The sequence below is a fragment of the Monodelphis domestica genome, chromosome X (assembly GCF_027887165.1).
Source record: "Monodelphis domestica isolate mMonDom1 chromosome X, mMonDom1.pri, whole genome shotgun sequence".
Lineage (NCBI taxonomy): Eukaryota > Metazoa > Chordata > Mammalia > Didelphimorphia > Didelphidae > Monodelphis > Monodelphis domestica.
In genome coordinates this window covers 58,563,197-58,578,801 of record NC_077235.1, presented here as the reverse complement: position 1 = coordinate 58,578,801, position 15,605 = coordinate 58,563,197, and the positions used below count along the sequence as shown (strand labels likewise).

Sequence of the window (15,605 nt, the reverse complement as noted above, 5' to 3'; positions counted from 1 at the left end):
TTTGGTCCTGGGGGTAACAGGGAGACACTAGCATTTACCGAGTGACAGGATCAGGCTTTAGGAAGATTTTAGGCTCAAATCTGGCCTCAGACATCTCCTGGCTATGTGACCCTGGGCAAGTAATTTAACCTCACTTGCCTAGCCTTTGCTGCTCTTCTGTCTTAGAAGGCAAGAGTTTAAAAACAAACCCAAAAAAGGGAAGAGAGGAGAAGAGAAGCCACAGAGAGACCAATATAGCTTTTTAAGACTAGCTGAGAAGGGGATGAGAGATAGGGGAAGATAGATCGCAGGATGGGAAGGATCAAATGGGGGAGAAGTTAAGGATGAGCTAGATATGGGTCTAAAAAAGAAAAAAATGCCAAGTTCGACCCTTGAGCCCAAAGACTCACCTTCCCAAGTACAAATAGAGGCAATCTTGTCAGAAGAAGAAAAGATGACATGGTTCTAGTGGCCCACAAGCTCTATGTGAGTCATCAGTAATATGGCAGCCAAGGAAGCCAGTATGATTTTAGGCTGCATCACCAGTATTCAGAGCAAGGGAAGTCCTGCCAGCCTCTGGTCTGATCTGGCTATTTATGGAGCCTCAGATTCTGTTCTTAGCACTCATTAGGAAGCATATCAAGAAACTAAGTAGGCCCAAAAGAGAGCAACAAGGAAGCTGAAGGGAGTGGAGATCATGTGGGGAGCCACTGAAGGAACTAGAGAAGACAAGGCTGAGGCTGGGGCAGGGAGAGGCATGAGAGCTATCTGTTTCACAGGCACTCACTCGGAGGAGCGACTCGATTTGTTCTGCTTGGCCTCAGAGGCCAGAACTAGGAGCCATGGGGAAAAGTTCCAGAGAGGCCCACTTGGGCCAGGAAATTCTTCTGACCCCCAAGAGCCACTCACAAGTGGCATGGGCTGCCTAAAGACTTGAGAGGCAAGAGGTCCTTGGGCAGATCCTAGATCTTGAGTAGATTGTAAAGGAAGGTCATCCTTCTCATATAAGAGTGATGAAGTAGCAATGTGGTAAAAAGAGTATTGGCTTTGGAGTCAGATGGCCTGGGTTCAGTTCTTATCTCAGTCACATACTGCTCTATGTCCCTGGATAGGTCACTTCCCCTCCATTTTTTCTTGATAAAATGAAGGAGTTGGGGCAGCTGGGTGGCTCAGTGAATTTCAAGCCAGGCCTAGAGACAAGAGGTACTGGGTTCAAATCTGGCCTCAGACACTTCCCAACTGTGTGACCCTGAGCAAGTCACTTCACCCCCATTGCCTAGCCCTCACCACTCATCTGCCTTGGAACCAATACACAGTTGTTTTTTTCTAAGTCAGAAGGTAAGGGATTAAAAAAAATGAAGGGGTTGGACTAAATGGCTCTGAGGTTCAGCCAGCTCTGGATCTACGATACTCCTATGATTTGATGATTAACTAGATATAATTGTAAGACCAAACAAACAGGGATGTTACAAACCTTACTGGCATATCCATAGATGCTGCCGTTACATCCACAGTGCCTGCTATGTCCTGGGTGATCTGGCTGTGGCCTCCCTAAGCCTGAGCACGTGCATCCTCTCCTCTTCCCAGCAGACCACAAGGTCAATCCATAAGTAGGAAGGCATAAAAAATGGGGTCAAGAAAAGTAGAAAAGGGAAGGACAGACATTCTCCCAGGCCAAATGAAGGCCCCCCAGGAGGCCTCTGGGTGTCGCCTTTCTTAATGGGCAAATCCCACCTCCTCCCATTGCATTGCCCTGAGTGGGATGCCTCCCCAGAGTCTGGTGTGTGCAGACCCCAGCATGGGGATAATCAAACCCTGAAAGGAAGAACAAGATGGAACTTTAGCTACCCTGGGAGGCTTGAAACACTCCCGTTCCACTGGCTCCAACTCTGCAAATACCTTCTTGGTGTTGGCACCAGCCAGCAGTATCACTGGGGAGTTTCTTGAAAGAAGATATTTCAGGGAGGGCCATGCAACTAAAGGGGGAGGGAACAAATTAGGGTTTTTAATTACAGGCTTTTAATTAAAGGTGCAATCTAGAGAGGAAAATGAGCAGTGTTCAACATGAAGTGCTTCAGCACATCAAAGAGCCAACTCAATTCCACAGATGTTTATTAGGGCCTACTATGTGTTGGTCCCCGTTCTTGGCACCAGAGACACAACAATGGGAACCCACAGAGCCCCTGACCTCGGAGGGCCTGAGGAGGCAGATGGGGGAGGGAGTATGAAGACAGGAAGACCCAAATAGGATTCAAAAAGGAGAGTAGCAGCCAAGGGAGAGACCCAGGCCTTAATAAATGTTTAATTAATGTCTGTGGAATCAAATCCTCACCATAATAATAGCTATCTCAGAGACTCAGGATCATAGATCCCAAGCTGGAAGGGAGCTAGTCAACCTCCTTCATTTTACAGAGGAGGAAACTGAGGCCCAGGGACAAGAAGTAACTTGCCCAAGGTCACACATAAGATCATAGGTCTGTAAAAGCAGAAACTCTTCTGTCAAGGGTCTTCCATTAGAACATGAGCTCCTAGAGAGAAGAAATGGGTTTTGCCTTCCTGTATATCCCCAAGGCAATAGAAGTATCTGGTCAGTGTTTATTGACTTGAAGGGTAATAAGGTTCCTAGATAAGGAACAGGAAGGCACCTCAGGGGCATCTAGCCCAACCCCCACATTTTTCAAAGGAGGAAACTGAGATGTTATGGAGGGGAAGTGACTTGGCAAAGATCATAACAGGTAAGAATCTTCAGAGGTGGGATTTTAATCCAGAACCCAGGCCTCTAATGCCAATCAGTGCTCTTATCACTGGTTTCCATAGGGAGACAGACAGACAGATAGAGAGATAGCGAGATAGACAGACAAACAGACAGATGGACAGACAGATGGATGGACGTACTGAAAGACAGATAGACAGATGGATAGATAGATAGATAGATAGATAGATAGATAGATAGATAGATAGATAGATAGATAGACAGACAGACAGACAGACAGGCAGATGGATGGACAGACATACAGATGTACAGACAGACAGACAGACAGACAGACGGACGGATGGATGGATGGACAGACATACAGATGAACAGACAGATAGATAGACAGACAGATAGATGGATAGACAGATGGATGGACAGACATACAGATGGAAGGACAGACAGACAGATGGATAGACAGGCAGATGGATAGATGGATAGACAGACAGACAGATGGATGGATGGACTGAAAGACAGACAGACAGATAGATAGATAGATAGATAGATAGATAGATAGATAGATAGATAGATAGATAGATGGATGGATGGATAGACAGATGTATGGACAGACAGATGTATGGACAGACAGACAGATGGATAGATGGATAGACAGACAGATAGATGGATAGACAGACAAATAGATAGATAGATAGATAGATAGATAGATAGATAGATAGATAGACAGACAGACATACAGATGGATGGACAGACAGACAGATAGATAGACAAACAGACATATAGATGGATGGATGGACAGATAGATAGATAGATAGATAGATAGATAGATAGATAGATAGATAGACAGACAGATGGACGGACAGACAGATGGACGGACAGACAGATGGATGGACAGACAGACGGATAGATAGATAGATAGATAGATAGATAGATAGATAGATAGATAGATAGACGGACAGACAGACAGATGGATGGACAGACAGACAGATAGATAGACAAACAGACATACAGATGGATGGATAGATAGATAGATAGATAGATAGATAGATAGATAGATAGATAGATAGATAGATAGATGAGGTCCTCAAAGCAACATGGGGAGATAGGTACTAATATTGTCACCATTTTATAGATGAAGAAACTGAGGCTCAGAAATGTTAAGTGACTTGCTCCAGGTCACATAGCTAATAAATTTCTGAAAACAATTCAAGCCCAGGTCTTTTTGATGCCAACTCCAGCATTCTGTCCATATGAACTGAATTGAATAGAACTGACAACTCATTGGTGTGCCCCTGACAGACATGTTCCCACACTAAGGGATTATTTGGTCTCAATATAAGACACCCTGGCATGTCAGCTGCCCCCCTCCCCAACCAAATTGAGGTTGAATCAGATTCCGGGTTATTCTTGGGTTTTTTTGTTCAGCTGGGCTTGGGGGGAGGGAGAGGAGTCTCTAATCAGACAGTTCAATAATTGATGGCCAGGGCCTTTATTAGGGGCTCACAGCACATCAGAACTGTCTGTTGTGCCCAGAAAAATGACCAATTGGGGCTTATGTCCTGGTCTCTGGAAATAGTCTCAAGGTCACAGGCGTTGATGAGACCATGTCTAGAGAATTATGCTTAGTTCTCAGTGTCACCTTTAAGAGAATGTATTCAGAGAAGGGAAACAGGGCAATGCAGGCCCTGGAAACCACCCTGGGAGACATGGTGGCAGAGAAAGAGAATACGCATTTCTATAGCACTTACTACGTGCCAGGCACAAGGATGCAATAGAGTGGGAGGCTAGACTAGATGGGACCTCTGTGGTCTTTTCCAGCCACATTTCCCATGATTACACTGGTCACTGGGATGATCCAGAGGCACATGTAATGGGGTGGAGGTCAGGGGCAGAGGCTGATTATCAGCACAGAAGACAGCCTGACCAATGGCATAGTGCTGGGTGAGGGGATGACCTGTCCCCTACCCCAGAGAGCATGGCCAATGTCCTCACAGAGGTTTGGGGAAAGGTGGGCCCTGGATATCAGCACCACGGGGACAAAGGATTCTACTTCTAAAGACTGGAGCATGAATGTGGGCATTCTAGGAAGACTTTCCACAAGCAAAAATGAAAGAAAAGGGGCTGGCCTTCAGTTAGTGAGGAAATCCCATTACCCAGAATTCTCCATTCCCTGAGAGTTCAAATAAGTGGAGACTTGGCCTGAACAAAACAGAAATATCAAGGGAATTGAAAGGGAGCACAGCATGTTGGGCCTGTAGGCAGGAACAGACTCTTGGATTCGAATTTCACTTCTATCTACTCCCTAACTGTTTGACCATGGGCAATTGACCTAACCTGTAGTTGGCTCAGTTTCCTGATCTCTAAAATGAACATAAAATCAATAATGTCTACCTCAAAGGGCTCTCGTGAGGATTAAATGAAATATGCATTTATAAAGCTCTTTGCAAACCCTAAAGTATGGGCAACTAGGTGGCATAGTGGATAAGGGGCCAGGTCTGGAGTCAGGAAGACCTGAATTCAAATCCATTCTCAGACTCATTCTAGCTGTGTGATCCTGGGCTAGTCATTTAACTCTGTCCACTTCAGTTTCTTCATCTGAGCTGAAGAAGGAATGGCCAACCCAGTATCTTTGCCCAGAAAACCCCAAATGGGATCATTAAGAGTCAGAAACAATTGAACAACAATTACAAACTCTTTTACTGAGGGTAAAATGTCAGCTATTATGAGATCTGCTGGAATTCGCACACATACAAATAATCACGTTGGACAAAGCATTTAAAGAGTGAATGAATGAATGAATGAATGAATGAACATCTCTATATGCCAAGCACTGTGCTATGCACTAGAAAGCCAAATTCAAAAGCAATGTGTCTCTGCTCTCAAGGGGCATACACCCCAAGGAGGGTCCAGTGCCAGGACAAACTCAGAGAGTTTAGCAGCAGGGCACATGGGAAGGCCCAATGGGCCAAGGGGCATAGCAGTTGGGAAGATGAAGAGATAGAAAATCGGTAATTCAGTGAGCACATTTCTAAAAGCCAATGTTTTTTTTTAATCCTATTGTATTTGGAATTATTTGGGCTATGATTTCTTCATTTCATTCATTTGGTTAAATGACCATTTATTAAGCCCCAGATGGATGCAGAGCCCTGTGCGCAATACTAAGGGTAGAAGAAAGTGGAGATCAGATAACGAACCTGCCCTCATCCCTCCTTCAGTATGAATGTTCCAATGTCGATTCTACATTTCTTCTCTATGACTTTCCTTTGGTAATTACTTAGCAGGGCCTAGTGATTAAGGAATGCTTGTTTCTAAAAAATTAACAAACCATGCAGCTAGGTGACACAGTGGATAGAGTACCCGGTTTGGACTCAAGAGTTCAAATCTGGCCTCAGACACTTCCTAGCTGCGTGACCCTGGGCAAGTCACTCAACTCCATTTGCCTAGCCCTTGCCCCCTGTCTTAAAGTTGATACTAAGATAGAAAGTAAGGGCTTTAAAGAAAGAAATGCTTGTTGACCAATTAACTAAAAGAATGAGTCCATTCCATCTCTAAGCCTATCATCATTGTCATCATCCTCACCATCATCAGCAACTTGTGCAGCCTTGGGCCAGTCCCTTCCCTGGGCCTCAGTTCCTTCTGTAAAATGAGAAGACTGGCTTAGCTGGCCTTAGAGATCCCTTCCAACTCTAGGTCTGTGAGCCACAACTGCATAGCCACTGTTTGGACCTTCTCGGGCACAAAATGGTGGGATGAAATAAATGAATCATGGCAGATGGGAAAGGAATTAAGCAGGCCATGTGTCCTGCCCATCATTCTTAATTTCCCCCAGATGAGTGAGCTGAGATCCAATCCCTTTTTATTGCCTTCAGTAGTTCAGCCAAAATAAGACAGACTGGAAAAAAATGCCCAGGAGTTTATTCCCTTTTGCAGAACAAATGCTGCCTTGCCACTTAAATCCCAGTTAGGGAGATAAATGCTTTGGCTTTGTTTTCTCCACTTCTACACCATTTCCTTTCCTCCTCTGCCCTCTCTCAGAATTAAGTTGCTGACCAGAGGCTGATCACGGCCGCCGCTATCTAACTTTTCATTTACTGCATACGTTCATTTTAATTTTTTTTGCATAGCACCCTTTTAAATGGCACCTGATAAACATGGCCATTTATTCTCCTTCCTAAGAGGACTAAACCTTTTCACCTGCATCAGTGATCCAAGAGCTAGAGTAAATGATGGAGTAAATGAATCCAAACGGTAGCATCCTTGGAGCGGAATTCAGGGCCCCCTCCTCCCTTGGCTAAGCCATTTCTCTTTGGAAGCACAGGCCTGTTTGCAAATGGCAGGAGAAGCAAATTATAGTGACCCCTGGCATGCGAAGGCCTGCCTGAACCAGACAGGATGTGAGAAGACAAAACACATGCTAATGATTTCTGAGAGCAGAATGTGCCCCAAAGACAGGACTGGGCAAGCCCAATGGTGAACATAGAGGAAGGCATTGGCCAAGAGACCTAGAGGGACATTAAGTGAGAGAAGGGAGCGTTAGGACCTTAAGAGTCTGGAGAAGCTTTTTTATGAGAGGAGAAAAGTAGCACAATAGGTAGAGGATTAGACTTAGAGTCAAGAAGACCCGGGTTCAAATCCTGCCTTAAACACGAGACTGTGTGAGTCACTTCACCTCTGTCTGCCTCAGTTTCCTCAATTCTAAGATGAGATGATAATAGCACCTACCTCACAAGGTTGATGTGAAGATCAAATGATATAATATTTATAAAGCATTTTGCAAACCTTAAAATGCTAGATAAATGTTTGTTATAATTATTATGGAAATTTTTTTAAATCTTGCCTGGAATGCTAAAGTCTGAGAAGACTTACAAGTCAAAGTCTATAAAATCAGGAGGGGATGAGAAGGGAAACTCTATCCACTGAATTAGAGGCCTAGAACTACATACGGTACCCACTCAAACTCTCCCCCTGAGCTTGTGCTTGTAAGAAAGAAACACAAACTCTTCCCTGTCATAAAGAATGATCTTCTAAATGGCAGGGGTGGAACCACCATGAGTAAGAGGAAATCAGGTCTCACAGTAGATTAAAGACTGGGTAGAGGTCATTCAGCCACTCTTGCTTGAAATGTCCAGGTCCCGAAAGGATCTGTGCATGTGGCCACAGGAATGCTGGTGTCGATTGGGGAGAATAGAAGAGACACCAGAAGCCTGAAGACAGACAAATGTCCCAATTTTGAAAGGGGAGGGGAAGGCAGGGGAGGAGGAGGAGGAGGAGGAGGAACTACAGAAACTATGAACTGATGAACTTGATATTGATCCCAAGGGGAATTTTGGAACTGAAGAGTCATCAGATTGTTTACAGACACTTACAAAAGGAAATAAAGATCACTAGGAAATTACATGGGTTCACTAGGAGCAAGTCATGCCACACTAACCTCATTTCCTTTGTTAACAGGGTAAACTAGGCTAGTAGCTAGGGAGACTGCTTTAGACATGGTCTTTCTTGATTTTAGCAAAACGTTTAAAGAGTATTTAATGTTAGCCATGCTTTTGGACAAGATGGGTAATTGGGGGCTAGGACAGAATAGCCAAGTTGATTTAGAGCTGAACCTAGACAGAGCTAGCCAACATTTAAATAGTGCTTTAAGGTTTGCAAAGAACTTTGTAAATATCAGCTTCTTCGATCCTTGCAACCACCTTGGGAGGCAAGTGCTATTATACCCATTTCACAGATAAAAACGCTGAGGCCAATGAAGGTTAAATTTGTTGTCCCAGGGTCACACAGCTAATAAGTATCTGAAGCAGGATTCAATCTGAGGTCTTCCTGACTCCAAGTCTAGCACTCTGTCCAACGAGTCGCAAGGTTGCCAAGAGCTGGAAGGGACCTCAGAAACCAACTAGTGGAACCCCTGCATTTTATAGATGAGGAAACTGAGGCTCACGAAGGGGAAGGGACTTGCCCAATGTCACAGAATTTACTGATGATGGTGATGATGACAATGACAATTGCTCTGTTAACTTTCATACTTCAAGGCTTTGTGATTGTGTTGGCATGACTAGTCCCTCCCACAGACCTCAGCCTGCATCCTTAGCACTTGGTCAGTAGTCTTCAATATCTCCATTGCAAAAATTATATATCCTGGCCTTAGGTTCGGAGTCACCGGACACCCTGTAAATGCTCCCCAAGCCTCGCTACAACCTGCTGTGGATATGTGCATCTGCCTTAGCCCAGCCCCTTCTCCTTATACTCCACTGCTGCTAATGTAGCAAAAACTAGAGGCCCAAATTGGAAAGCTTTTTGAAACGTAACGACTGGTTTCGGAAGCTTTAGCAGTTAGGATAACAGTCCTTAAAGGGACATTGATAAGCTGCAGGGTGTCCAGAGGACAGTGATGGGTCCTGAGGTCATGCTACAAAAGAATCAATTGGAGGGATGGGAGGAGAAAAAAGAAGCCTTTGGGGAGATATGAGAGCTCTCTTCCAGGACTTTCGTGCAAAAGAGGGATTAACCTTGCTCTCTTCAGCCCCAGAGAACAGAACCAGGAGCAATGGGCTGCACAGAGAGATTAACTTGAAACTCTGAAGGATGTCAAAGCAGTTAGAATTGTTTGAATGCGTCTGAAGCCACTCTCCCCTTACTCCAAGTCTAGCATTCTTCCTACTATACCAGAATCCCAGAACCTGAGAGTTAGAAGGGATCCCAAAGACCATCCACTCTGACCCCTAGACTTCCCTGCCTCGTCCAAGGATGTTGGGACTCAGATGAAATCATTTGCCCAAGGTTTCATGATGAAGAAGAGGCAGAGGTTTGCTTAAAGCCAAGTTTCCTCACTTGCCTCCAGCTCTTCATCTTCTAGGAATGACCAATCACCACCATCATGCCCCAATACAACATAGCGCCTCATGTTTCACACAGAGCAAAAACCTTCATTTAGTCCGTCACGGCCCCAATGCCAACATTATCTATGCACTCATCCGTCCACCCATCCATTAGTCAACAAACATGTATTAAGCACCCACTATGCAAAAAAGGCTTTGTGCTCAATTCAGGGTTTTCAAAGATAGAAAAAACCAGAGACGTTGCCTTCAGGAATTTTACTGTCTATCTTGAACTACGGAGGACACTTGCTGAATCCTGTTTGACGATAAGCACCAGGCACTGGCAACCCCATAATCACTCCAGGCTCTCTCTGGTTCTCTGGAGCCTGACTCTCTGAAGCCAGCGGTTCTGTCCATTTTTGTCTCGTTAATCTAGTGCGTGGAAATTTATCCTATTGTACCTGGGTGGCTTTAAGTGTTCTTCCAGACATGAGAGACACAATGAGCACGGCCAGAGATGGAAAGACCAATTTAGGTAGAATGCCAAGCACAGAAATATGGGCTGAGTCAGATGGGAAGGGGCCTCAAATGCCAGAGTCCTGAGTTCATGCTTGATTTGATGGAGAGTTGGAAGCACCAAGTTTAAAGGGTCTCCTCTCCTTAATAGGCTGGCCCCAATGGTTCAGAATTCCTCCAAAAGGACATCGGTAGGAACCAACCTCCCTGAGACTAGCATGAGCTAGACACAGAACTAGCAGTACTTGCTGACATAAATACTCCAGGATGTAGCACTAGAAGACACCTTGCAGGCTCTTTAGCCTAACCCCCTCGATTTATAGAAGGGTAAACTGAGGCCCACAGAAGTTAAGTGGCATGCCTAGGGTCACACACAGAATCATAGATCTCAAGTTGGAAAGGACCTCAGAAATCATTTAGTCCAACCCTCTCATTTTATTAGAAGAGGAAATTGAGGCCCAGGAAGGGAAAGCAACCTGCCCAAGATAACATCTGGGGTAAGTGTCAGAAGCAGGATTTGACCCTACTCTGACTCCAAAGCATATCTAGCCAGATGAAGAGAAGACTGAGGGCAGGGAGATGTGCTCACTACCTTTTAAGGTTGAAAGGGTTCTCACCGGGAAGAAAGCTCAGATTTTTCTTTCTGCATAAGTAGCTCTTGAAAGGAGAGCCAGGACCAATGGAGGAAAATTCTAAGGAGGCAGATTCTGACCTTTTAGATGGAAGAGCTCCCAATAAAGTTGTCCCCAAACAGGAAGTGTTCAAACTGAAACCGTAAGACCCAGAGAGTACATGGGATGAGAGGTTGGGCTAGATGACCCCTGCAGTCTATTTGAACCATGAGAATATGATTCTAGATATTGCTCTCTCTTCTCTGCAGCGCTCCAAAATAGCCGTCTACGAGAAAATGTGGTCGTACATGAAATCAGCCGAACCCTCGGTGTTTACCAAAACCACGGCCGATGGTGTGGCCAGAGTGCGGAAGTCCAAAGGAAAGTTCGCCTTCCTGCTGGAGTCAACCATGAATGAGTACATTGAGCAGAGAAAGCCGTGTGATACCATGAAAGTTGGTGGAAATCTGGATTCCAAAGGCTATGGTGTGGCAACCCCTAAAGGCTCAACATTAAGGTGGGTGGAATAATATAACAATATCCATGTTGTTATAGTATTCCACCTACCCTGATGTACTTTGTTGTCATTTTCTTTCTTGTGGATTTTGAGGTAACTTAACAGTTTAAAAATCTACACTATTCCATGGAGTTAAATAAGACGGTAAATGATGGTTTCATCTATTTAATGCATCCTTTTTTTTTTCAATGTTCTCTCTGTGTTGTCCTCTCTGACTGTTTGTTGCTGTTTTAATTTTACAGTTCAACGGCTTTTTCAATTTAAATGGTAAAAGCCAAGTTATGGTGCCATGTGTGACGAATGTTAATTGCATGGATGTGGCAGTCTAGTTCCTTTTTTTCTCAAAGACGATTTCCCCATCCCGCACACTTCGGTTTTGAGCAAACGTTATCCTACATGCCACCTTCCAATATTTAACCCTGTATTTGCTGGACAGACATTTTTCTAGCTCCCCGTTCTGTGCAATTTCGCAATTTGTCCTCTTGTGCTCCTTATTTATACGTTAACGATTTCCTAAGCATTTGTGCATTTTCTTACAAGTTATGTTTTATCGTTTCAAGAAATGCTGTTAACCTGGCAGTATTAAAACTGAATGAGCAAGGCCTCTTGGACAAATTGAAAAACAAATGGTGGTACGACAAAGGAGAGTGCGGCAGCGGGGGCGGTGACTCCAAGGTCAGCCTCAATGTCACCACAACCGGGTACCCTTAGTGACGAGTAATCGGCAAGACTGTTATCTTACTATTGAGGAGAGAGTATGGCAAGATGCACCTAAAAGTCCGGTGGCTTTTGAACCCGGATAGTGCTTGTGGCGCTGCTATCGATTTTGATCTAACTGGGTCCCTTCTTAAACTGCCAGACAGAGTTTCCCCAACCACATTGGCTTCCCCCCCAGTCCCCTCCTCTCCCCACCCCCATCAGGACTGAGTCGCTTAGGCCGGTAAGAGTCCAGAGATTGCCCCCAGAGGCAGTCCCTGTCTACCTTTGCTAAGCGGTAATAGCCGTGAAAACAGCCCCGGACTTTGATATGACTGCTCACAGGCTTTCTCTCCCAGGACATCCTGCTACTAGAGCGTGGTTGGTTGGCTGACCGATCAGGGCGGACTGTTGCGAAGATGAACATGAAGTGATAACAGATTGCTCTCTATTTGTGATGGCCAATTGAAGACACCCCCCATTTAACTTGACAGCAAAAACAATGGGCTCTGCTTCAAGTTAAGTGGGGGGAAGAGTTTCTCTTCAGTAGGTCACCCCTGGTTTGGACCATATGAAGCCTTTTATAGATTTCAGCAGAGATGTTGCATAACTTGGTTACTGTGTGATATCACTTCCTAATTTGTGCTCTCCCTGGACCCGTTCCTGGCTCAGGTAGGTGCGATGCAGGCAGTGATGAGAAGTACCATCTTACTTGGCACTCCTCTAGCTCAGTAACTCATCAGGGCTAGCAGGAATAGCGATCAACTGCGCAGCAAGGCATAGGGGCAAGCTCAGAAGCCACGGGACCCAATGACCCTCTGGTGGAAAAGAGTGCTCGGTAAGTAGGAGTGAAAATCTCAACTCGGGCCCCCACTGTGGCCCGAGGTGTGAGGCTCCAATACATTACAGAAGACAACTTTTGTCTAATTAAAATGTGGCAGCTACACTAAGGTGTATGATACACCCCTCCCATACAAGCTTCAAGATATCTTTTCATAGCACGCAATCTGCCACGGCACTGGCTATAATTTTATGGTAAGGCCTCAATTAACCAGAAATTAATCAACAAGTCCTCCAGCCAACTAGAATTGTTCTCCGTGGGATCCACTGAGATGAGACAAGCAAATTATGCTGAAAAAGAAAAATACATACCAAAGATTTTGTTTGGAGAAAGATCACTTTCCAAGCTCAGCCCAACTCTTCTCCATCTCCGGTGCTGGGCACACATTACTGACAATCTGAAGAATGACCCTGAGGCTCTAGTCTAGCTGAACCTCAGTTAGAAAAGATTCAGTCTTAGTCACTCGATTGACTTTAGTAAGGAAGAAAAGTTATAGAAAATTTCCTATGGCTAAAAGAAAGGTCGCCAGTTGTTAATGCTCAGACAACCAGAAAATTCTATTCACTGTAAACCCGCCATTCCCAAAGTACTCTGGTTAATCAAGGTATTACCATGTGACATAAAGCAATGACTCCATCTTTACCCCGGTATGCGTGGAAGGCATTGGAAGCTGTAGCCCTGTCTCAGCTATGGCTCACGTCTTGCCTGAAGTAACCAAATACCTGCTTGCTGGTCTTCTTCTCCTGAAACTAACAGGACCCAGGGGTCCTTGTTACATCATTCATGTGAACTGCCAAGTGAAACTCTAGGTACCAACAGACCAAGTCGGTGGCTCTCATGAATGCCTCACTCATGCTCAACATGGGATATTGGTGCCAGATGACACCAAAACATGTGGATGAGAAGATAGAAACTCAGGCCGCTCATTCAAAATGTTTTGTCTACAAGGTCCAAATGTTCAGATCTCAGACCATCAGGGAACTTGGATATCCCCTCTAGCCCAATTCCCACATTTCATAGAATGGAGGAATAGAGGGAATGGGACTTGGTCAAAGCCATATGGTCATTAAGTGGCTAAGCCAGGAGTAGAACCCAGTGGTCCTGCTCTTTCCCCCATTGAGATTCCCAGACATCCAACTGTTTGACAAGAAGTAGACAAAACATCCAAATGGCGAGCTTTTTCTCATAATCCAGATGTGTTGACATAATGAAGATCGAGTTGGGCTTTGGACAAGCTGTGATTAGAAGCTGTATCCACGTATGTGGGGCACTCAAACTTTTGCCACAAACAGGGCTCAGGCTTCTTTTAGAAGTCAATTTATTACCACTAGTCCTCTAGGGGCCTCTGGGTGATCAAGCCTTGACCATGCAGCTAATGACTTTTTAAAAGTCCCCATTTTCTCCTACTGGATCCTAAAAGTTGCCTGCATCCCTGAACTCATAACACCCCTTGCTCAGCATCTTGGATCAGTTAGTCTTCCTCATCATGTGGACCGTCACATCTGGACTACTCAGGGCCTGTCTATGGATTATCCATCTGCTTGCCTTCTTCCTCTTTCTGTTTCCCACCTGCTGTTGTCTGGCATATAAGAGGGGAGGCAAGGGAAGGGTCAGCCAATGAAAAAGTCCATTTTGCCCCTTCATTAGCAATTGACATTTTAAAAATAAATGACGGAGGAGGCTGAGGTTTCCGCTGGAGCCCCTAATTCAGAATTTGTGACAAGTCAGACAAGGACTAGGCCCAAATTTATCTCTGTGCTATCTGGGCCCAAAAGGATTTGATATGGAAATTGAATGTTCAGGAGGCCATAAAGGAAAAGTCTCCTTAAGATAAGAATCTCTTTTCGTGGATTTTAGCAAGAGCCCTTATATCAAGGTTTCTCAACCTTTTCGTTACCCCTAGACCTCTCTGGCTATCTTGGCAAAGCCAATGGACCCCTTCTCAGAATTGAGTACAGAAGATAAAATACATAAGAGTGTGAAGGAAGCCAAGTATAGTGAAATACACATTTAATTTTTCCCATCCAATTTCATGGACCCCAAGTTAAAAACCCACCCCTCGTAAATAAAAAATAAATATACTAGTAGCGAATCCATTCCTTAAAGCAGGTCCCCTAAGTCAGTGCCATCAAATTCAAGTAGAAACAGGGGCTGCTGAGCCTTATCTAAGGATCCCTGGGAGCCATGTACCAGCTTAGTTCTAAAATGTAATATTACGTAGATTTTGTTGTATTTTTATTTATTCTCTTAAATATTTCCCCATAATATTTTAAACGAATTCCGACCACACTTGGGAGTGTTGCAGTCCATGTGTTTGACACTCCTGCCCTGAGAATTTTCCACCATGAAGCATTTTGTTAATTATTTAAAAAGCAGATCTGTGATTTCATGGGTACAGGACATTCCTAGTGAGGAAACTCCTTCTGCCAATGCAGATTGGCACCTTCTCTACAATTTAAAACTTTAGAAGGTTGCCTGCCGCCCCAAGAAGTTAAATTGGCTTATCCAAGGTCACATAGCTAGTGTATGTCAGAAGTGGGACTTGAGGCCGCCTCTCCCAACTCTGAGGGCCGGCCAGCCCCGCTGTCCACTATCCTCCAGCATGCTGCCTCTCTGTTTGAGTGGTGACACATATTTAGAATTCCAGAACCCTAGAATGTTTTCAAAGTGAAAAGAATCTTAGAAGACAGAATGGCGGGGATGGGAGGTGCCTTCCAAAAGAGAATATAGAATTTTAGATCTGGGAGGGACTTAAAACAAGGGAAATAGTCTTCTATTCTTACGGGGAAGCAGGAAAAGATCTATTCAAAAATGCAAGTGTTACGAAAATGAAAGATACCAATAAAAACAATTTAAAGAGCCTAGAATTTAGAAGGTCAAAGTTCAGAGCAAGCTTAGAACAGAGAATTTCAGAACAGAA

At 44.5% G+C, this 15,605-nt stretch overlaps 1 protein-coding gene across 8 annotated transcripts in view; it reads left to right on the top strand.

The window, feature by feature from the left end:
• Positions 1-15,605, top strand: part of GRIA3 (glutamate ionotropic receptor AMPA type subunit 3) — a 306,481-nt gene that overhangs the window by 240,719 nt on the left and 50,157 nt on the right. For 4 of the 8 annotated variants that reach the window (XM_056809189.1, XM_056809188.1, XM_001379597.5 and 1 more), the window contains exons 13-14: positions 10,901-11,148; positions 11,709-11,823. In XM_056809189.1, the coding sequence (XP_056665167.1) occupies positions 10,901-11,148; positions 11,709-11,823 (363 nt within the window). The remainder of the gene's footprint in view (positions 1-10,900; positions 11,149-11,708; positions 11,824-15,605) is intronic. The other 4 variants (XM_056809190.1, XM_056809187.1, XM_007507066.3 and 1 more) reach the window with 1 other exon arrangement.